This window comes from Hakea prostrata, chromosome 3, assembly GCF_041222555.1.
Source record: "Hakea prostrata isolate BN-2017 chromosome 3, UWA_Hpros_2, whole genome shotgun sequence".
Classification (NCBI taxonomy): Eukaryota; Viridiplantae; Streptophyta; class Magnoliopsida; order Proteales; family Proteaceae; genus Hakea; species Hakea prostrata.
The window spans coordinates 32,162,615-32,187,126 of NC_142602.1; the positions used below are offsets into that span (position 1 = coordinate 32,162,615).

The following is a 24,512-nucleotide window of genomic DNA, read 5'->3' on the forward strand; positions in this document are numbered from 1 at the left end:
ATTTGGCATGTTGCCTTTTGAAGCTTAATCTTGGGACAAAATTGATACAATAGTCCATTGACCTTCAAGATTCCGTTTATAGAATCACGAGAGAAATCCTAAAAATCCAAAGAAATTGCCAAATATTGCATAAAATTGACGTATCGGCAATATATTGGTCGATTTGGCGATTTTTGGCGAGATATCATTGATATGTCGCCGATATTTGGTCAGTTTCGGTTGAAGAAAAAGTTTGCCAGTTGGCCAACCAAGAGAAATTCGCCATATTTTGGACAGAATTTGTTGAAATGTTTTACCATGATTCTCCACTTTCTCAAATGATGTTCGGAAATGGAGTGATAGCTCCTGGTATTTTTGTCCCTTCATTGAAGTATACATACCTATGTTTAGGAATCAAATACAAATTTTGATCCTTAGAGTTACAATTGACTTTTGGGAGATTTTCACTGCCAATCCCTTAGGGCCTGTTTGGTTACATGAATTTAGAGATTTTGAAATCTCTGGATTCACAAATGGGAGATTTTTATCCGTTTGGTTATGTGAATCCCTAGATTCATGAAATCTAGCAATTCACATTTTTACACTAAAAACGTGAATCTGTAGATTTATGGGTATGAGGTGAAATCCAGAGATTTCACCCCTACTATCAAAGTGTTAAACATTTGAACCATAATTCAATAAATATTTTTTTAAGATAAATCTACAAATTTCATTGCAAAATTTCAAGTTAACCAAACAGTTTATTTTATAAACCATGACTCCAGAGATTTGAAGTCTATAGATTTGAAATCTCTAGATTTTTTAAATCTACAGACTCAAGTAACCAAACCGGCCCTTAGTTATTCCTAATATTAATGTCATCTCTTGTGTTATCCAATTTATCAGTCAAACTTCCTATTACAAACATCATTAGTCTCAATTTTTACTTATCCATTTCCTATATTACCACTACATCCTAAGTTCAAAAAATTATTCATGATATATATCATCTTAATTTTGTGAAGATTTCTAATTAAGCGAGGAAGAACTAACACAATAAAGGGAAACACAAAAGCGAGTCAAGCATGGATTTTTTCATTCAAGATTATTCTTGTCCTTTTGAAATATTTAACTTCATTAAGGCCTGTATGGTTACATGAATCTGGAGATTTCAAATATCTAGAGATTTCAAATCTATGGAATCATAATTATTAAAATTAACTGTTTGGTACATGTGGATTCATCCTGAAAAATTATTTAGTCGACGTGATTTTTGTAAATGCACGAATGTTTAGCGCTTTTATAGTAGGACTATCCATAAATTTATAGATTCATGTTTTTAGTGTAATAAGGTGAATCTCTAGATTTCATGAATCCGAGGATTTTCACAGCCAAACGGGTATAAATTTTACATTCATGAATCCAAAGATTTCAAAATCTGGATTCATGTAACCAACCAAGCCCTTACATCAACACTTATTATGATTTTTCAAACAAAAAGGGGTGTCATTGATATTTTTACCCTTTTCCCATGGAAAGAAGAAAAGGAGAGGGGGCGGGGGGAGAAGGGGAAAGGGGGGGGGGGGAGGGAAAGAAGAGAAAAGGGAAAGGAAGAAAAAAAAAAAAAAAAAAAAAAAAAAAAAAAAAAAAAATTCATACTGCACTTCTTTTCCTGGAAATCAGAGGTATGGAGAGCCTTATTGGCTTATGAAATTTTATTGAAAGAATAAAACAAGTACAACATAAGAGAGGGAAGGAACCAAACCTTACATCCAACCCCAAAATCCAACAAAGAAGAAAATAGTCCCATCATAGAAATATACACCATAAAAGAAATGAATAATGGGAAGCCTTGTGATCTGCCTACAGTAAGCAAAAGAGGTGGGTGAAAGACCAAGAAAGTGAAACAGAGACACAAATCACCTTACTCTTCATCCAGTTCAAGACCCGGTATGTATTCCAAACTCACATCAAATATAACTGGACTATTTGCAGCAACCCTTGGCCTTCCTGGAGCTGAAGTAAGACCTTTTGGGAATGCCAACTATTATGACATAAACAAAAAAGAGTAAAATTAAAAATCCATAATCTAATATTAACAATATAGTTGAAATGATGGCAGTGGAAAGCGAGAAAAGAAAGAAAAAAAAACCAATTAATGAATAATAGTTTAACACATCTCAGTGACTGACGAGGCTAAAGAGTGATCAGATTGCAGAAATAATTAAAACTTGGTTTCTATGAAAATTAAATGGTATCTTGAAATAAAGGTACATCAGGTACTCTGATTTACTGGATTGATGAATAAGCTAAATTCGTTAGTGCCATTGTTTTGAATATTATCATACAAAAAAACCATACACAGTAGCATTTGATTAGCAGTACAAGCAGAGAATGACAAAAACAAAAGCAATATTGTGCCTGTAGGACCATATAGAAACCCAATAGGAAGTGCAGAATAAAATTCTAATTTTTTTCTTCCATAAAATCCTTTTTTAACCATTCAAATCCCCAAACATTTTCAGTTGAAGTAACAAAAATAAACAAATGGAGATAAAGAGGAAGATAGATACACCAAAGACCAGACACAAAATAAATAGAGGTTCTGCATAGCCTCAACACCATCCTACGTGCACCCTCTAATCCCTCACAGGATTAGAATTCTTCCACTATCACAATCTCCTTGCAAGGTAGAAGAAAGACCTGCAGACTCTCTGAGATAAAAACCTTCATTTGAAGGAAGGAGCACCACCTATAATAAGGGCGCCAGGGGAAGGGGATGTGGCACCTAAACATACTCTCCTTGCAAAGCAGGAGAAACAGTCAGCATAGATTCAGGGCCTCAATAAACCTCACCACCCAATCAGTAGAAGTGATTCACAATGTGCAGAAAGCCGAAAAGCAAGATCTCTTAATAGACAGAATCACAATTTCTACCACATATTGATTGATCCCTTTACTCAGTAGCTTATAGTTTAATCGTTGAATGACTTGCAAATCGCAACTCATAACCTTGCTCAACAGCTCATATGATTTATAAGCTATCGCATAATGGTGGTTGGGTTTCCCATGATTTATGCCCAGCAGCATTTCCATGTACTTTCTCCATAGTATTTCTGCTGCTGGCACATGGGCCAAAAACCAACTTCAAAATTTCTCTTGAAACCCTCCAACGTTAGCTATCTCAAATCTCCAACTGCAGTTGTAAAACCTAATAAAATAAACAATGCAGCTAAAAAGGAAAATAGAGACAAAACAACAAGATTTCAGATATCTTGACGTATCTGCTAATACTGACCAATATGGATCTTGTTAAGGTACCAATAGGATATGATCCTTCAAAAAGTATCAATTGTACTATATTCGGTTGCTACATGAACTGCTCATCGATATACTTGATACATCTTTAATAAACTATACAGATTAAGTCACTGACCCAAAGCACACATCTTGGCATTATCAATTTGTTTCCTTGATTCTAGTGGAAAAAGCAACTCTATCAGTGTTCCATCATCATTTAGTAATTAAACTAACCTATAATCAAGGATCAAACCTAGGGTTGCACAAGAACAATTTTCTATCAAGACTTTGTGTTTTTTTTTCCTCCAATATTATTATTATTATTATATATTTTTTCCCTTTTTTTATTTATTTAATAGATCACTAGGATAGTGAAAATGACTTGAATGACTCAAACTAACTTTAGTATTCCTTGGTTTTTTTTTTTCAAATAATTTTTTATTGAGGTGGTTATCTAAACCTTCCCAAACTGGAAATGATATTTTTCTTAGGCATTAGTAGAAGTAAAAGAACCAATTTTTTGTGGGTAAGTAAGAAACTTCATCCTCAGCAGAATCAATTGAATGCACTAGTCTCGGCTCGTCATGCTATGTTCTCTTATTTATACATCATACATCTTAAATGTTGCTTACATTGTTACTATAGTGTTTTATGCTTCAATATATTTTGCATGTATCCTCAACATTTCCATGCATCCCTCCCATATGATAGTCTTTAAAATCACCTTTCTAATACAATCCCTGATTCCGGTACTTCAACTCTGGGGATTAACCTTTGTATGGTGACCGAAGAAAATTGATTTCATGAGATGAAATAAGAGTCAATGTGACAGCACAGTTGGTGGGAGTGAAGTTAGTGGTAGAGGAATAGGGTATGTGAGAGTGACAAACAGAGAGAGATCATAGGATTGATACATGGCTTCCAGAAAAAGGGATTCGATTGAGGATTATTACCTTGGATTTGGAAGAGAGGAGAGACATATAGATAGAGATTGCTTCCCTTGTGAGAGGAAACAAAAATGAGAAATTCCAGGGATGGGAGACATGCGATTGGAGAGTTGTGGTGTTAGAAAGATACGCATTAAGGACCAAAACCAAGAAACCTGACAGTGAGAGAGAGATCTAAAAGATGGGAGGAGGGCAAGTGGACCAAATAAGAGATAGAGATTATGTAGGGATCCAGTGCAACTATTCATTTAGTGATGTGTATGCGGGGGTGTGAAAGAGAGTAGCATTTGGAATAAGAGAGAGGGGAATGGGACAACATTAGAGGGGACAGACTGAGCTAGTAGAAAACTAGAAATTGTTAGTATTAAGAGGGGCATTCTTGACCAATGAAAAGTACAATAAACAATTACAGGAGTTCACAATTTTGTACAGAAGTATGAATACTTATTTATATTTCCCAACCCACAAGATTTATGGTAGTTTTTAGTAACTGTGGTTATGTTAAAGTTAATAGTCATGGTGATGCTTATAAATTATAATTTGTGTTAGAAATTAGATACAAGTTTATGAATCATGGTGATGTTTACAGAATTTGTGTTAAAGACTAGTTATGGTTAAATTGTGTTGAGAAAGGAGTCTTTTGGAGTTCTATTAATTAATTATAAATAAAGAATACAAGCCTCCAGTTAGAAGTTGAACTACAGCCTGTGGGCTCTCCTTATCTCCGTATGTTAGCTCCCTTTCCCTCTTGCTCTTTTCTTCTGTCAATTTGGTTGTGCCCTCGGTGCTAAATACAAAAACATTTTCTTTTTTTATTTTATGGTGGGGGTCGAGTTGTTTAATGTGTGTTGGGGAGGTGTTGGGATGTATACCTTGTTGAGATCCTTGATGAACTCAATATGTTGGAAAAGTGGTGGTAAACATATTGTCAAAGCCAGGAGGTCAGGCCTGTTAATTTTTGTTGTGCCCCAACATGTTGGCTGTGCTCCCTTGGTGACATGGGAATATGGGATGATGTCACCTACAGAGTCATGTGTGTTTGTTTGGTTGGGGTGGGTGCAAGGGGTGTTATGTGTTGTCTTACATTATTGTGGACCTTGCTTAACTGAGCTTCTGCAATAAGTAGTTGTAAGTTGCAACAATTTCCAGTTTCAATGAGAGAAAAGCTAGAATAAAATGGGGTACCACAAAGAAAACAAATGCAGGTTGGGAGGGGGGGGGGTTAAGAATATATGAATTTGAAAACTCACAGATCCTGGAATGTATAGCCTGCGTTTCCCTCCAATTTTCATGGTTAAAATTCCTTCGTCAAGTCCCTTAATTACCTGTTCTAGTAAAAGAGCAATTAATTAGCAACAATGCAAATGGGGCAGCAATCTCCTAATCCATCTCATCAGTGGAGCTACGACATGTCTAATTGCATATGGAAATAATTTCTTAGGCAGCTTTTATTTTCTAAGGGATCTCTGGGTAAAACAAATTTGGTTACATGGTTGTTCCTAAAAACTAAATATTTAAAAAAAAAATCAAATATATGGAAAAGGTTTCCTGCTCCACATTTTTCTGTTTTGAAACTTTATTTAAATATTGATGAAGTTTAATATGCTGAAAGAAAAACAAAAACTAGAAACCAGATTATAGTGAACAAGAAACAAGGAATATTGCAGAAATTCAATATGATTAGAACTTGAAATTCACGAATTGCATGGGGCCAAACTAAACTATACTGAAGGCTCTAATGCAGTGACTAAACTATCACAAAGAATAGATGGTCAGATTAGAAGAGACACACATAGACAGTAACTAGAAGAAAAAAATAAAAAAGTAAAAGAGAGAGTGAAGAGGTGAAAAAAAAGGAAAAAACAATAAATATCTCAACCGCCACTCTGATGGACATCAAAATTGGTTTGAGTGAAGTAGCAAGGATGCGATTAACACAGTCAAAGCTAAGCCCAATCTCACTGTCGGTTAGATACTCAGCAGCCAATGACTAAATTTTAGACCCTAAAGCCATAAAATACTCTATTGGCTATCATAAACCCAGTAACAGCGTATATGATTAATAGAAAAGAGAAGAAATTATGAGAATATCGTCTAATTCAATGCTGATCTATGTCAGGTTGGTCGGGCCTCTGTCGTAGGATGTCTTCTCTCTTCCCCGAGTGAGTTCCTGGGGGTTATTATTCTTGTTTTTTCCTCACTTTGATAATGAATTTTTTAATGCACCCAAAAACACAGAAGTATACATTTAGTAATGGACCCAAAAAAGGTTGAAAATATTTTTCTCATAACATCTTATTTTATACGTTAACAATACATATGTTGCAAATCTTTACAAAACATATTACTGGATTTTGACTGTCAGATGACTCACTTGGATATTCTTCCTACAAGGGCAGTGCAAACCATATTATGCATAATGCCCTCATTCATACGATGTACTCTGAGTGGTCCAATTAATAGCTAGTCTAGTTGGTATGCATTAACCATTGGCACACCATAGTAACAAAATGAATAAATGCAATTATAAGTGCCTCTCAGTTAAATGAAGAAAATAACATGAGACAAATTCATGCTTCCAGAGACAAGTGCCAGTAAGCCATTCAGGTATTTCAACAGAATGTCGAACAGACAAAGGTATCCTCATCCATATTTCCATGCTAATCCCTACGAGATAAATATACAATGTGGCAACCCTAGAACAAACTGCTCAAATCTTCCATAGTACCAATAAACAGTAACTTTGTGCTGTTGGATATGAGATGATAATTAAAACAAACATATAATCCTAAACTGAAATTAGTTAATTTAACCAAACTAAATTGGGTGACAGATACTCATTAAATGCCAAAACATCTAACAAAATACCACTGCACGCAAATCTAAAGTCAGCACTTGACTGGCATAAAAAAAAAGTATGGGGAACTTCAGTAAGTCCAAAACTTACCTGACCGGAGCCAACACGAAATATGTAAGGTCGACCTTTCTCCAAAGAACTGCAGGATTTTATGGACAGAGTGCCCCTAGTTAGAAGACAAATATAATCTTCTAAACTAGAGAACATATCACTTAAGATACTCCTTAGGCATAAGAAAAATTTTCTTAATAAAAAAATAAAGATTAAAAAATCATTAGCTGTCTGCATTAGATGACGCAACTACCTATCAAATATCTGTCCAGAGGGCACCATGGCAACATAATTTGCAGCAACCTGTGGTTCACAACAATCAGCATACAAAGGAGTGAATTGAAAAGGAATGGTTTAAAGGAAACTGACTGATGAAGAAAATTACAAAACCACAAGCAATAAATATTAATAAGAAACTAGGATACAACATTTTAAACTAGAAAAATGAAGTGTCAAGCCCAGGGACCACTGCTCTGTATATGTCAACAAAGGTATGTTGACTGAAAATATTGATTAAAAAACAAAAAACTGCTAGGTTGGCAAGTGACTTAATCATTTAGCAGGTTGGACTTGCAAGAATTTTAATTTTAAGCCCTCTTGACACGTTGATCTAGTTTCTCGTTTGTAAGACTCTATTCTGCTAGCATGCTCCATTAACAGTCTGACCATGCTGTGCCTCAAGATACTGAAAGTTATGTGACTGTAATATACAGTTAATCCCAGCTAAAACACAAGGTTTCTAGGGCCTGTTTTAGAATTAAAATTTGCATAAATAGCATGCTGCAGCTTGGCTGTCTAAAACCTGCCTTAGGTGTAAAAGAATTTATGATAGCCGCACCATTAGATGTAGAGTAGGTGTGAGGATCCTCTGCATACCAGCATCAAAATGATGGGCCTAAGATTTATTTTGCTTAATATTTACTTCATCCTTTCTTTCAGTTATTTTTGCAGTCGTAATTAGTTAGGAATTGACAGTGAATCCTAGTTGGGAATCCTAGCTTAATTTTGTGCCCTAATTTGAATCTAAATATTATGTCAGCCATTGAGCCCTAAACTTTGAAGTCTAACAACAATTTTGGAAGGAAATTTAAAAAATCTAAAGGTTTCGTGGATATTTACAGGGCATAAACTAAAATAGGCTGTCTGCCCCCTGATAGCCTCTAGTATCTCAAGTGTACACTCACAGGAGTAGGAGTCATGGGGGATCAGCTGCACCAGTACACGCAGGAGAGCCTGAGATTTCCAACTAAAGACAAAAGGGACAAGCGGCATATGCTGGTCGGAGGATAGCCACACCAATTTACATAGGAGCAGGGCAGCTTTGGGACAGGGAACGTTGAGACATGTGGAAGAAAGGGATTGGGAAGAGAGCGAAGTCATTAGGGGAGGGCCTGTTTTATTGGGAAGGAAGGGAATGAGAAGAGGCAGCTTTTGAGGGGTTTTGCAAGGAAGACTTGCAGGAGAGAGCTGGAGGCTCTCAGGTAGGTTGTGAGGAGGAGTTGTGCAGCTGTTCAGTGCTGATACTTGTATCATCCTCTATGAATAAGATTCAATCATGTCCTCTCTTAAACTAAGTTGTATTGTGCGTGTGTGCATGTGAGCTTGCTGCTCTGTGTTTGTTCTGTTGTGAATTGCTACTGCTGCTACTTCAGTGTTGGAGAGTGTGTGTATTGAGTTGATTGCTGTTAAGCTAGTCAGGTGCTTAACAGCTCCCCTAAAACTGAAGTTTGAAATATGAAGGGAAAAAAATACATAGTTTTGGGCAAAACCATGCACGCAACCAGGACCTTGAACCTTCGGGTGGAAATGACTTTGTATATACATGAATGGCTTAGAATTCATACCAAGCATGGCTTTGAAATAAGCAGAAGGACAAAACAGGATCCATGTTGTTCCTATTTAGTAGGGAAATAGCTTAGTCGAGTCAAGTTATATGTATACATACATACAATAAGTATATATGCAAGCAAAAACTCTGGCTGCTAGCATGAGGACACAAGATCTACTCTGAGAGAGACCAATCTCTAAGACAACAAAAAAACCAAAGGGAAGGACAAACTCCAGCGCATTCCTATTACAGATCAGAGATAATCAAGTATCAAGACTGAAATAAAAACAGGCCAAACAACTGGCTAGCAAATCAATATGAACCGGTTTTGGTGGGAATTTGAGACTAGTATGGTTCAAGATCTCGCCCTTGACACCCATCTCGTCCCCTCAAAAAAGAGAGCTCCCACTCAAGTTGGCGAGATCTCAAGCGAGATCTTGCATTTTTTTATGGGCCTACTTGATAGAACTTGAAGGCCCATCTAGGGCGGTTTTTAAGGCCCAGGTGGCTCAAACTTGGTAGTTAACCCAATTAAGGCCTTTTGAACACACTAGTGGCCTTAGATTTTTGGGAAAACAACCCTGAGTATGAGTTCTAACTCAACCCTAAGTTTGAAGCTGAAATGCTGCAGGAATGAACATGCAAGATTGTAAAACATAAAATATAGAACAAGACATAAATGAAAAGCAAATGTATCAAATATATCAAATAACTTAAAGAGCAATAGAATTTCATTCATATGAGTACATTACAAGTCATGGTTGTCAAAGCGTCCGCCTAGGCGGTTTTTCAACCGCCTTGTTTTGAACTGCTTAATTGACTCCCAATCTACAAAGGAACTCCAAGAATGTGAAGCATGAGCCATACTCAACATCAAGAATCAATGAATCAGTAAATGCCTAGGCGGACGCTTTGACAACCATGGTTTGTGTTCTATTTCTGAATAATTTTTCATAATTATGATTCTTGAATGCTTTTTTTTTTTATGAATGTGACTATTGAATATTTGTTTAGCTTATTATAAAAAGTAGTTGTATTGAAACATAGTTTAATAGTAGTTGTATTGAAAAATTTTGACCCAACCACTTTGGTCGCCGTATTGCCGCCTAGGCGCCGTTTGTCACCTAGACACCTATGCGGAGCCCCCAAACGGTTTGGTCTGCTTACCGCCTTGACAACCAAGATTACAACATCACATTTTTTACTCTCGAGAGTACAATAATAAAACCATCATATGTTCATAACTGAAGCATTGGGTATGGCTCATGCTTCACATTTTGTTGCCTATAAAGGCCTTATATCATTTTGAGCCTCCGTATTTCCTCTGCAGTTTGAGCTTGGGCCAATGAATAGTTGTTGTGGCCTTGGTCGAAGAACTCCTTCAAATGGCCTTGTTTGATCTTCCTTTTTTTATGTAAATGTGCTACACCTTGGCTGCAGGTGAAGATGCGTGTAAATTCACAAAAAATGGGGCAAAAAAAGGGCTTTGGAGTGGTTTCGATGATTCAGAGGCGAGAGACAACGAGACATGTCGAGATCTTGAACTGTCTCACTCGAGAGGGTGGATTTTAAATGGCTAGGTGGACCAAGATCTCGGTCTAGTTTTACAATTCTTGAGATCTTGCATGAGATCTCGAACCATGGAGACTAAAGCCAAGAGAAGTTTGAGGTGTACCAATTTGGTGTTTAGAGATTTAGCGGAAGATTGTTATGATTTGAGATGGGTTAAATTATGGAGGAGAATCTTGATCTTGTGCTAAAAGAATATCTTCAAGAACTTGAAAGAGAGATTGAACCTCTCGGGCATCAAACCACAAGAGTCAACTGGATAGGGCACTAATCCCACCTATCTTGATCGCCCACAAGACAAAGTCTTCCAAGAGAAGTGGGGGCTGCAGTCAACAGCTCGAAAAAGCAATAGATTTCAAAAATTCTGAGGTGAGTATTCTCTAACCCCCTCCCCCTCAAAAAACAAAAGAAGAAGAGAAAAAGAAAAGATAACCATGAGCTCTTTATTTATCATAGGGTCTAACGCCCAACCTCCTAATCAATGTAGAAGTGTAAAACAATCCCCTCCCCTTGGCCAAATTACATAGGCAAGAAATGAGCACTTAGAAAAATAAAAAGGAAGAGTCCCCAAAACAGGGGTAGCCTTGTGTACTAGGTAAAGCCTTTAAAGGAAAAATCTCTAAACTAATAAGGGAACATTCTCGAACAATTTCAATTGAACCCCTGGCAGCCTGGCCCCAACCAGCAATTTCAGTTCAATGGAAATAAAAACTACTAATTTCTATGCAACCTTATTACACTTAGTTTAAACCCATAAAAGAGACCTATAAATTATAATATACAAAACCCATCTCAGGCCAAAAATGTACAGCATCCAATCCTAGACTAATACATATGAAAAGAAGCCCAATTTGGTGATGAATATGCATCAACCTCCTTTCATAATGACAAATTGGTATCAATTTCCTAGTATCCTACAGTATAAATGTATAATATGTTAAACTTCAAAACTTTTGGCTTCTATTTTGAGTTTCAATGTCAGATTTCTGTTCAATTGCTTCTGCTGAGTTTCTACTGTTATGTAGTATATATTCCAATAATACTTTTGTTACTAAAAACAAAGAATCTTTTGTAGCTGCTCTAGATATTTTACTTCCTACTAACGGTTTCTACTTCTAAGTATCCCACTTCAGCAGAGTTATTTAGTAACTTAAAAAATGAATATCAGATCTAAGTCTAACATGAAGTAATTATTCTTCCCTATATATACGACCTTTGACCAGCACATTGCCTGTACATGACTTTTTGATTTTCAGATATTTTCTCTTGAATATGGATGTTCATGGTTCATCTATACATTTATGCAGCCCTTCCCAACAAGTTTGAGCTCGGGAGCACTTTATGTTGTTTTTCTTTAAAAGTTTGAGCTTTTAGGTGAAACAGTAGCAAATATACTATCAGAGCATGGAAGTCACGTGTTCAACCACTGGGAAATGCATCGAATGTTTTTTTCCCTCCAAATATTTCTTCTCCCAAGGTGCCATATGATCTCGGCCACCAACAAGGACCATGCAGTCTTGGCCTGCATGTGCAAGGGAATGTTTATGCATGCATTTAAGTTGCCCTTCTCCACAAGTTTGAGCTCTTAGGTGAAATGATAGCAGACATCGGAATATTTTACTGGTTTGGATCCTGGTGTTTCTGTTAGTATCTAACCCCAGTCCTAAGGTGCTTTAGAACTGTATCAATCCCCCCATAGAAACCTTGTGAGAGCAGGACTTGGATTAATTAGGTTTCATTTTTGGGTAAGGTGTGAATCTAAATGTAGCAACCTGCTATCGACATTTGAAATCTTTTCCCTGATGTCATGTTTTCTTGTGACTTGCCATTCTTAGATTGATCTGGATGGGTCATCTATCCCTAGCCCCCAATCGAATTTCAGCCCAAAAGTAACCACCAAAGCAGTTAAAAGAAACTGTTAAAAGTTCTATAAAGAAAACAATGTTTCTACTTTGCTGTAACAAACTCTAATTGCATTTTTGTAACTTTGTGTAATTTAAAACTCAATGTTAAGGTATTCTTCTTTGCCTGTTTTGGACCAAAACTGATTTGTGAGAAGAGAATGAGGTCCTATATCGTCAAGACTAAGAGGTTGTTACATATGTCCGTAGGAGCCACACAATGCAGTTGGACATTCTTCTATAGGTTTTTGCTAAACCATGAGATAATATTTAATACTTTGCACCAACAAAGAAGCAATATCTGGCTTCTGTCCATGATTCTGACAACAGTTACGTTTATAATTTGAAGAAAATCTGATATACCTGAAAACCAACAGGTGGACTAGGACCAATGCCAACTTTAATATCCTTGTACTGCAAGCCGGACTCTGTAGTCACCATAGGTACCTTCATACAGGATGAGTAAACTTAATTCCAACCACTAACTTTCACAACTATTTTGATGTAAAAAGAATAAACTATTAATGTCAACCACGGCTCATATCAACTGAATGCACAAATTTCACGTGGAAGACCTCATTGGGAATGTTCAACTCACTTCTTTTCGTTATCTGAAATGTTATATAGCATGCGGAAATCTAAAAGTCCAACATACAAGATTATCTGTCAACTGTCATAAAGATGTGTCATGTTATGGGTCCAAAGTAGGGCATCATTTGGTCCAATTACTGCGTTCTCTTGCCTGGTCAGAAAGCATGTCAAAGAGCAAACAATAAAATGTCAGATGGTCACAATACTCCATCTGTATTTCACGCATTCCTTGCATTGATTACTATATCATGGCACACTTTCTGAAGTCTAAACAAGAGACATGCACACAGATTTCAGAATCTCATCCTCATTATTCAATTTAGAGATAATTTTCTGTAACTGCAGAAACTAAAGGATGAATCAAACAGGTTGATCCAAATTGAGAGCTACATAAAGCAAAAGGTGATTCTAACTTCAAGTTGGGGAGAAGAACCAAACAAGAAAACTCTCTGTTATTCTCATAATGGCAAGTGTTTCCTGAGTCTATTAAAGCTAATTTAGCCAGATTCCCAACTTATATTATCTGGGTTTCTGATCGAAACCCAGAATTCAATTTTCCAGGTTACTAATCAGTACATGAGGATGGGAAACAACAGCCTCTCTGCAAAGCAGGGTAAGGATGTGTACGTTATGACTCTTCTCAGACTTGTATGCCCCTTTATTCAATCAGCATATGAGGTCTCTAATCCCAACTATTCAAGAACTGGATGCTCCAACAGACAGAAAAGAAGATATTGAACATGTGGGATGCTTTCCTACTTGATCTTTGAGAGAAGATTTTTACATAGAGAGTTCTGATAGCATCAAATTGAAACTCTTAAAAATGAAGGAAATTGAGAGATATAGGGAATATACAATCTCACCATACATTTTCAAGTTTCTCCATGCAAGCATCATCACACAATCTTGGCATTTGCTCGGGAGGGAGCCCTGCAGCCCCTGCATCAAATGAGACTGCAAGCCTAGATATTCCAAAGACTAACCCAATCATATTTCTACGATTAATTACAGCAACCTCATCTTCATATTCCCTGGAACCTCCAATTCTAACTTTATCCCTTGAAGCTGAGTATTGCACTGTGATGTTTTGGCTTCTGTTTCTAAATATAGTTTGATCATTGGTAGAAGCTCCTCTATAATGTAAAGAACCTAAAGCAACATAATTTAATATATAGTTACAAGAAGAGTTAATAATAGCTACTGAAACAAGAACTTTTTACAAGATATGGAAAATTCACGTATTTTACACAATAAATAGAAACGAAGCTGCATCTGAAACCTTGGTAAAAAGCGCAGAGTTTGAAGCCAACTGGAACATTTTCTAAATGGAAATTTATTAGGATTTCAACTCAACTTGAAGACTTAATGATCATGAGTTCATGATAGAATTCTATGAAATAAGAATCATAGTCTGTCGTCCTCATATTTTGAATGAGCTAAAAGGATTTGGACAAGTGCAATGACTGTCTGTTGAACTTAAGTCATCAGTAGGGGGTGAAACGATTCTTTTAAATTTACTTTTGAGTGCCCACTGTCACTGAAGGAGTGTTTCAGCTTAAAAAAAAACACGCTGCCCAAACCCTGATTGTTATTTTTAACGATGCAACTGGCTAGGAACTATCATGGAACATGCATTGTGTAACAACAATAAGTATTTACATCTTAATGGCAATACATACCTAGTTTGAACACATATCCTACAGGAAAATCACTCCATAAATCCACACATACAATCTACAAGAGACCACCATGACACAAAATTTTTACATGGTTTGGGAGGGCACCTACATCCACAAAGCAATGCCTGAAATGAACTCTGTATGTTGCTCAATACAAGGAGATTGCAGCAACCACTGCAGGAAGCACAGACTTCTGGCTTCTGGCAGCACCACTACCAAGGAACTCTAATCCCAAACCCACTTGACATTTCCAGAAATACGAAAACAATGGGATTATGGAATGCCCCATTTACAAGCACAAATACAATGAGAATCCCACCCACATGAAACACAGATATTCAGCCAGACATTTTATCAAGGATTAGCCGACAATGAGTACAATACAAAAGGGAACATACAACATGGGTCATCTACAACTATAATGACCTATGGAGAAAACTGTAGAGCAGAAATCTCAATTTTCAATGGAAGCTTTAAATACCCAATGGATGCTGATTTTGGGATTACCACATGAGGACCACACAACACCACCATGAAGTTGTTGAATGGTAGCCAATGCCAAGACAAAATGTGAAGTATCACCATTACTAGTGAAAGAAACCCTAAGGCCTCTTGCATCACTGAAGCGGAACATTCAAGTCAAGTGGAAGACTAAAATGCCTAGAGCTTGCTGCCGGGATAGCCCTCCATAGCATATGGTTGATCTGCATTGTGATGGGGCATTGGCCAATTCAGCAGCAAGTTATGGTGGACTGATAAGAGGAGATATGGGTTGTACCGATAATGGCCTTGGAGAACAACTGTCAGTGCTAGTAATGTAGATGAAGGCTATTCATAAGGGACACAAGATATGGATTGTACCGATAATGGCCTTGGAGAACAGAAGAACCACCCCTTTATTGTGAGAACACAAGAACCACCCTATCCAAAACCTCAAGTGGGGTCCCCAGGAGGGCTTCAAAAAGCCACCATAACCCGGCCGAACCCTATTGGGGGGTATTTGGGGGCATTTTGCCCCTCTTTTTTTAATTCTGGAATTATCTCTAGAATATTTCTGAAGTTTAGTTGAGTTAAATTAGGAAGCTGAGTTGAGTTTGGTTTTGTTTAGAGAGTTTTATTTTGATTCAAAGTTGTTTCGGATGAGACCTAATTTATCTAAAATTAGCATGTGCTTTTTAAGTTAACTTAAAGTTTAATTAGTATGTGTCTATTATTAGCTTCCAAATCTAGGTTGAGATCTTCAAGTAATTAGATTCCAAATTACATGTTTTGGTCAAAAGGTGGGAGCCTTGTCAATTAATGATTCCCACCCCAAGTTAAGAGTCTTTTGTTATAAATAGTAAACAGTCCATATAATTTTTCATTTTTTGATGATTAATAAAGTTTATTGTTTTTGAGGATTGGGGTTCCTAGTTGAGGGGGCCCTGGTTGAATAGAAGTCTTCAAGTTTCAGCTTCTACTTCATCAATCCAACAGCTTAAAAGCACTCTTCACAGCAGCCAAGTATATGTAGAGCAGCATCGCCCCCCTGCCTTCCCTCTTGTCCACAGCCCCTCCCCACACTCCTCCTTTCTTGTGCAACCCTAAAGCCCTTCCCCCTTCCACCGTAGGCTTCCCTCCCCTTTCTCCTCTTGCGTAGACCTAGAAACCCACCCCAACCCCATCGTGCCTTCTCTGTCAACCTTCCCCTTCTATTTCAGCAAAGCCCAACCCCATCCCCTTGCATTCGAAGGTCCCTCCTGCCCTCCCCCTCCCCTATCTTCCCCATGATAGCAGCAGCCCCACCCCCTGTTAAGTTCTTGTTCCCCAGCCGCTTTAGACCTCTTTCCTCCTTTCTTGAGATCGCCCCTAAGCTCTAGGAGGCGTTCCTAAAGTTATTTCCTATTTCGGCCTATTTTCCCTGACCTATAAAAATTATGCACTTTATCTTATTCCCTAAGAAATTCTGCAGAATTTTAAACTTCAAGAAAACCCTAAGTTTATAAACTTCAGACCTGAATTACTTTCTACAGCAGGTTTAGAAGCTTCAGGAATACCCTAAAAGCCCTAAATCAGCCTTCTTCTTTGCTAGATTTTCCTGGGCAGCCCTTAGATCTAGGGAAATTACTATAACTATCCCTAGCCCAAGATCCGGGTTTACATCAGTTCCAAGACGTCTCTATAAGATCTGACTCAAGCCTAGCAATTGACATAATTAATGGGAATACACAGGGGGATCAAATAGAGGATGAGGTGGTGAAACTTGATGAGAAGGAGATTCACAAAATGATTATTTTTAGGTACCTTGGCTCAATCATAAATAAAGAAGATGATATGAAGGATGGTAATTCCCAAAGAATTAAAATAGGGTGGATGAAGTGGAGAGGTGCATCTCGGGTATTGTTTGATCAACGTATTCCTTTAAAACTCAAAGGAAAATTCTATAAGATCATCATACGAGCAGCTATGATATATGATGCATAGTGTGGGTTGTTAAGAAGCATCATACAAATAAATTCAATGTAGCAGAAATGAGGATGCTAAGATGGAATGGTCATATTAGAGTTGGTCTAGGACTAGCTCCAATATATGATAAGCTACAAGAAATTCACTTGTGGTGGCACAGCCACATTCAACGGAGGCCTTTAAGTGCCTCTGTACGGAAAAGTGATTTAATTCGGCTGGAAAGGGACTCAAAGAGCTAAGATAAACTTAGGAGAAGTGGTGCAAAGGATATGCATGGCTTAGGCATTAATCTTGTATGGCCTCAGAGAGCTGACCGGAAGGCAAAGATCCATTTAGCCAGGCCCATTTAGTTGGGAAAAGGCATGTTGCTGTTGTTGTTGTTGTTGTTGTAATGGGAAATGCATTGAAAAATACAACCTTTAAAGGGAAGAACTCAGCAGCTTGCAGCAATGCAGACTCCCTTCATAATAACAAATTTGTCCATGTGTGGAGGGATTAGGGAACAAAACCAGCTAGTGAACTACATGACAAATATTCAGTTGCCACATGCCAAAGTGGAGTAGGAACCCATGGATTTTCCTACAGAATTAAAGGAGCTTATCTAGAAGGATGCAAATCTGAAATTTATTATAGGAAGTAAATGTAATAGGGATTTCCAAGATTGGAATATTAGGTAAAGACAGGATGCCCTCTTTTACAAGAGTCTCCTTGTGATATCCCCACTATACCCAAACCCAATAATGAATTGTAGGTCCAGAAACTGGGAGAGCTAGTGTTGCCATGTTATGGGCCCTAAGGATGAATCTCACAAGTCAACCCATGGATATGGAAGTAAAGGACTATCACAGGTAGCCATACAAGAAAGGGACAGGAGGAATGACTTGTATTCAGATGGAATCAGAAGATGGATAAGAATTACACTTATGAGATGACTTCACTAGGTAAAAAAACACCATGTGCTAAGTTACTTATTCTAACATGTGCTAAGGGTTTGTGTGTAAGGGTTGGGTAATTAATGATAAGGAATCTCAACAAACGTCCAATGAATGGCCTATAAGGCCCAAGAGCTAGGTAAATAAGGGAACTGAACCATTAGGAAAGGGAAGTAGTCCAAGTCTGGGACCCATTCGAGCCAATTGGCTAACAGCAGACCAAGCTGATCGATGGTCATCAATGTGAGATAAAACCTGGAAAATGACCCTTTAGCCCCTGGAGTAGCCCTTAGTACATAAATGATAAATCCAATTATTGATTTCATTGAGGATATACATTAGAGCTTGAGAGAGGAGACAGAAGCGGAGTCTACAGCTCAAGAGGCTTGTTCAGTCAATTAGGGGCTAGGAAGCTGCTGAATTTCAGGGAAAACAGTGTGAGAAGGTAAATCTCACTCTCCTCTATCTCTATGTATGCTTCTCGTTACATTTGGGCAAGTACAAACCTATCAATGGACCTATGGATGCTAGAAATTGGGGGAAACCAAAGGGGTTTCCAGATTTACTTACCATTGTATGTTTACTGTGCTATGAGGAGCCTATTGATGCATTAAAACTGTCTTTACAACAGTGAATGAACCCAATTAGGACTTGACCAGAGGAAAGGGTGAATTAGAACCATAGGCAATGGGATTAGATTGGAGGCAAATTAAGGGGGAGAATTATACCATAGGAATGTTGTAGAAGTGGTGGATCTACATTAGAAAACCCACAGGAGAGGAAGAAAAGCCCCAAAATTGGATTGGATTTCTGTCAGCAGCACAGGCGACCAATAGGCCGGTTGATGCTGTAACTTCCAGTTTATTTCCAGCTATATACTTGGTGTGCTATTTGACAGAATTGGGGAGTGTTTTTGGGTAGACAACTCAACCCACATGTCCACTAACTTGTGTGCATTATAACTATGGAAATTGGTTGAAGAAAAGGTTCACAACTCTATAAGTGGAACATCATTTGGACAGGATCAAACACCAAGGCAAGGTGATGGGAAATTGGATACTAGTTTTAGGGATGAAAAAGCATTTTAATTACATTTCTTGAATTGTGTATGCTGCTGCATGTGTGAATGCTTTGGTTACAGTAGGTCATGCATGCATTGGGTGCATTTATGCGGGTGGTTGTGATATGACACATGTTGCATGTTTTATGCTCTTATGATTCATTGAATGGAAATGACATGTGAGGTTGAAAATTGCATCCAATGATATATAGGGAGCGGTGGCTATGGCCATTGCCTCCAACTACTCATGCTATCATGCATCACCACATGATGATGCAATCTTGCATATGACATATCCATATAGTTGCATTGGTTAGGATCAAACCCTAAAGTGTAACCACCCTATCAACAAGGGTATTGAGGTTGGCAACCTGTCGTGTGGAGTAATTGTATTAGTGGGCACCCAAGAGCAGAGGGAAAGCCACAAGGGGACACTGAGTACACTAGCTTAACTATGGTTTGCACTACAAGTAGAGGATCTTGCATTGGGCTAGGCAACTCCCTAACACACTAGTCCTATATCAATGGTCGTGCATTTTCTTTTCAATGGATGATGAGGATGTGAGTGCTGAGGATGATGAGGGAATGAGATGATGAGGTGATGAATGATATGAGTGAACCAAGAGACCCATAACAGTGGTTGTGGTGTGGAGGTTGGCCTTTACCTTAAGCTTTTGGTCGTGGATTGAGAGATATGGATTGAGCAAGGCCCTCCCATAAGGGACTAGTATACATTCTAAAGCGTGATACAGTAGTTAGAATATGGATGGCATATAGGATTGCACCATATGCATTATAATGGTGATTATTTCCGCACCACGAGTTTTGGTCAAACTCATCCCTCAAGAAATCTTTTTCTTTTAGATGGATGCCATAGGTCTTGAAATAGTGGTTGTACTAGAGATGCTCCCGCCTAAGGAGGCGGGAAACATGGTGGCCGAGGAGCCATTTGTGCCATTACATGATGCTTTATGTCGTTGCTAAACTTATTTTTATGGTTCTCACTATCATAGGGATGTGCATGTCCATTACATACATTGATATTCATACTTAGTTCTCGATAATACATCTGGGATATTATTCATGGATAATTGTAAGAACCATGTCATATTTGATATGCATCATTTCACCATTAAACCTTGTTCATAAACATCAACAGAAATTGTCATCTTTTTACTTTATGGCATGGATATTATAAATGATGCTTAATTGCAGTACTATATCCAGTGGTCCGATGGGGGATCTGTATTATGGGACTCTAGGTTAGTCGGGTAAATGTGGCACACCCAAGGTGAGGTGTGACACTCCTTCCCTCAGATGGGGTTCTTAGGAATCTGCCTTCCTCTATAAAAAATAAAAATAAAAAAAGCACTAATAAAATAAAATAAAAAAAGAAGTTGTTGCAATGTAGAAATAACATTTTGGAAATTATGCACAACAACTACATTGAAGATCATGTCTCCCTCATTGGCAATCAGATCAAAAACCTTCTTGAGGCATTGGAAAAGTTACCAATAATGGAATAATCTTTTGAGCATTAATAGATTCTAACTTGATGACAACTCAAAACTATAATGAATGTTTGCTTAATGCCAAAACGCTACTACAAATCACAGCAGTTCAATCTCGAGCTTTACCTCAAGCTAACTACCATAAAAAATACACTCACAGAAGATCGAAACCATGCATCTAGAGGCACAACTTTTCTTAACGCACATAATATTGCAAGTAGACACCTCGTCATACCTAATCATTTTACAACACAAGCTCAATTGCTCTAAGACAAGTCAACTGTCAATGATCTAGACCAACTCCAAGTGTGCACACATCCATGGTTTGAGATCCTGGCAAGATCTCACTTTTTCAGAGAAGTGAGAAGAGATGAAGGTCGAGGTCTAAGAGTTCCTATACATCGCTCGAGATCTCGCCATATCTCATTATATTTCACCATATTTCGCCAAGTCTCTTGCTAAATCTCCCCAAAACTCTCAATTTTCGCTGGTTGTCTTGCAAATTTCAACCAAATTTTTACTTGCAACTACTCTTAGAATATCTAAACACCAAAGGAAGATCAATCAAACCCATTTCAAGTAGATCTTCAACCAAGAAGGACAATGATGTTTGGCAACACGGAGTCCCTGTGGATCCACAGGGCCAAAGGAACACATGCAACTACTGCAGCATAGCCCTCAATGGAGGCAAATGCCTATTCAAGCCACATTTGGTCGGTGACTATTGTGATACACCCACGTGCCCAACTTCCCTAACCCTGTGGGGAATATATGGTAGACCACCTCATGGAGTTAAAGGGCTGACGTGTAGCAGCCGGTATATGAAGTGGTCATGGTCGTGGTGCTACTGGAGCTAGTGGCAAAGTTGGGGCTTGATTGAATTTTTATCTCATTCCATATTTGTCTTATGAACTTATGAGTTATGACTATATAGAACCATAGAACAAAATTCCATCGAAACTTGCGAAATTTCCACCTAAATTTCCCATTTTAGAAAATGCGAAACGAAACTCATGATGACCGAAAAAATGTCCTCAGTTTCCATCGAAACTTTCAAAATTTTGTCGAAACTTGTCGAAACTTGGTTCAACCCAGTTGGACCAGCTGGATCATAAGGAAAAAAATTCCCAAATTTCATGGGAAACTTGGGAAATTTCGTGGGAAACTTGGGAAATTTCATGGAAACTAGGGAAATTTCGTGGAAACCTAGGAAATTTTGTGAAAACTTGGGAAATTTTGTGGAAACCTGGGAAATTTTGTGGAAACTTGGGACTTTTTCCTGTAAATTTTGTAGCTTTCCCAAATTTTCAATTTTTTGTTTATTTCATGTTTCCCCAAATACCCCCTCCATTAGGACTCCCATCCAAAGTGCATATTCCCCGGGTTGGTTATCTTAAGCATATTGATGACCGACTCATAAAGTACCAGTTGTCGATTAACTTGACAACCATAGGCATAAAATGTCATGGGATGTCTATGTTCGGGTTGGAGAGAGGATGTTACGGGCATAGACACCGGCCACGGGATGAATCCACCGGCACTCCTCTTAACACTAAGTTGTATTTTCCTTTTATTGTTAATTATTTTGAAGTTAGAAATTATATATTGAATGTTATGTGCTTAAGTAGTTAAGTCTATAATGTACTTTTTGGACAACTCTACATTGATGTTATGTACATTGAATAACATATCTACATTGATTTTTTTAGCAAAATACAACAAATGTATTCTTTATACTCTAATTAGCTTAAATACAGGATCCCACCCCAAAATACTCTCTAAAACCTATCGAAACTTGATGTCGAGACTTGTACGGAAAAGTCCTCACTTTCCTCAAAATTTCCCAAGTTTCCACCTAAGTTTCCCATTTTCACCCTGTTGAAACTTGAGTTTCCCTCGAATTTTTTACCATGTATAGAACTTCTAATGGTTGTATAATTTTATTATTCTATTCTCGAGAGTCAAAATTATGATACTCATATGGATGGAATTTTGATGACATCTAAGCTATTTGATGTATTTGATACACTTGCTTTTCATTAATTCATTTATATGTCTTAAAAGGTTTTATATTACATGTTGGCATGTTGCATAACCTTGCATTCTCCAATTCTATAGCATTTCGGCTTCACACTTAGGGTTGTTTTCTCAAAAATTCAAGGCCACTAGTGTGTTCAGAAGACCTAATTAGGCTAACTACCAAGTTTGAACCCAACTTGGACCTTAAAACCCCCGAGATGGGCCATCGATCGAGATCTGGTTTTTTGAAGGGGTGAGATCATTGGCGAGATTGAGTTCTAAAACCATGCACACATCCACACCATTGACATTTCAGTAAAATCTATTGTGAGATCCTCCTGTCCATTCAGCTTACCATGCAAGGCCTTTGCACACCAAAGATCAAATCATCTCTAATGATTGCTCAAAGCAACTGCCCATTTGCAAAGCCACTTGCCACCATTTTTGCCAACTGCCCAATCATGTTGACCATGTCAACTCACAAGCTAGTTGTTTGCTTTAGCCTTAAACTCTCAACTTCTATCACTGCTGACTATAGACAACCAGTACTTCTATAAGCTTCCAGTCATGCTAACTCTGCTCGTCTTCAGATTGACAATGCATATGCTAGTACATTGACTCAACTAAATGAATGAGTTGACCATCAAGGACACCAACACAAACTCACTGCTCAACTGATCTTCCTGGCTGACTGGATTGACAACAACAGCGGCAATGCAAACTGTGCTCAACATCAAAATGAATCATACCTTTTAAGGTTCAAAATTTATCATGGTTTAACCTCAACTCACTCAGCCAATTCTATCAAAACCTCTATGAAAGTGGAGTTCAGTAACTACAACCTATCATTAAAAATAAAAATTAATTCAGCATTCATAGATCTGGACAAAATGAATTGACCTAGCCTAAACAGTGGAATTTTTAGTATAACACTTAAGAGGATCTATCATGGAGAAAAACTCACATGCAGCTACACCATGGGCAATCAGCAAGAGAAAGACCAACTAGAATCTAGAGCAAAACTATTTCAGATCTCAGAACTGCATACCGTAATAGCAGTATTAAAAAACAAATGATTCACCCAGTGTGCCTGAATATAATTTAGTTTGTTCAACTACATGATACTTCAATGTTTTCTATTAAAATTAAAGAATAGAAAATAATCAAAAGTACAATACCATCAAACCTAGGGAGACCCCTGACACTTCAATTTCATCCCTCAGTCACGAAATTTTCTTCTTTTATAGTTCGATAAACACTTACAAGATAAATCAACAACAGTAACTTGTCATACTTGATGGATTAAAGAATGTAATGAACATGAAACACACAAGTGAAGAAAAATTGCAGAAAACAATACCACACAAATGTTCGCATTCTTTTCAGAAATGGAAGCGTAGAGAATAAGAATTCAGTAAAGACTTACCAAAGGGAAGAAGAATAGACGAAGAAGCCATTTCGAACTAGACTGAAAAGCGCGCAATTTTTCACTTCAAGCAGATAACGAAGGTCCAGCACAGCAATCCAGGCTCAAAACTTTATCTCAATATCAAATTACAAAGTTACCCCTTCTACAGAAAGGTTTTTTTGTTTTTTTTTTCTCCAGCCAGGCAGCCAAATAAAGGAAATCATATGAAATAATTTACACGTGTATTTTTATCATTTTGAATTAAAAATAAGAATTAAAAGTAAAAATAAAAAATACACCCTATTGCTAGTTGAAAATTCCTAAAATTGTTGACATCAAATTTAACAATAAATAAATAAAAATTTATGAAAATTAGAAACTTCTTAAAATTTATAATATTAAACTAAAAAGTAAATACCAAAAATTAGGAATTGC

General features: G+C 37.5%; 1 protein-coding gene across 1 annotated transcript; it reads right to left on the bottom strand.

Annotated features, from left to right (window-relative positions):
• Positions 1–1,642: 1,642 nt before the first annotated feature.
• LOC149022102 (FKBP-like peptidyl-prolyl cis-trans isomerase family protein) lies at positions 1,643–24,179 on the bottom strand. The gene is made up of 7 exons (XM_089150279.1): positions 24,096–24,179; positions 13,892–14,172; positions 12,796–12,879; positions 7,388–7,437; positions 7,174–7,222; positions 5,477–5,551; positions 1,643–2,023 (listed from the first exon to the last, which is right to left on the bottom strand). Exons 1-7 carry the CDS (start codon positions 24,124–24,126, stop codon positions 1,904–1,906), a joined length of 690 nt encoding a protein of 229 aa, XP_089006405.1. The 5' UTR covers positions 24,127–24,179; the 3' UTR covers positions 1,643–1,903.
• Positions 24,180–24,512: the final 333 nt, after the last annotated feature.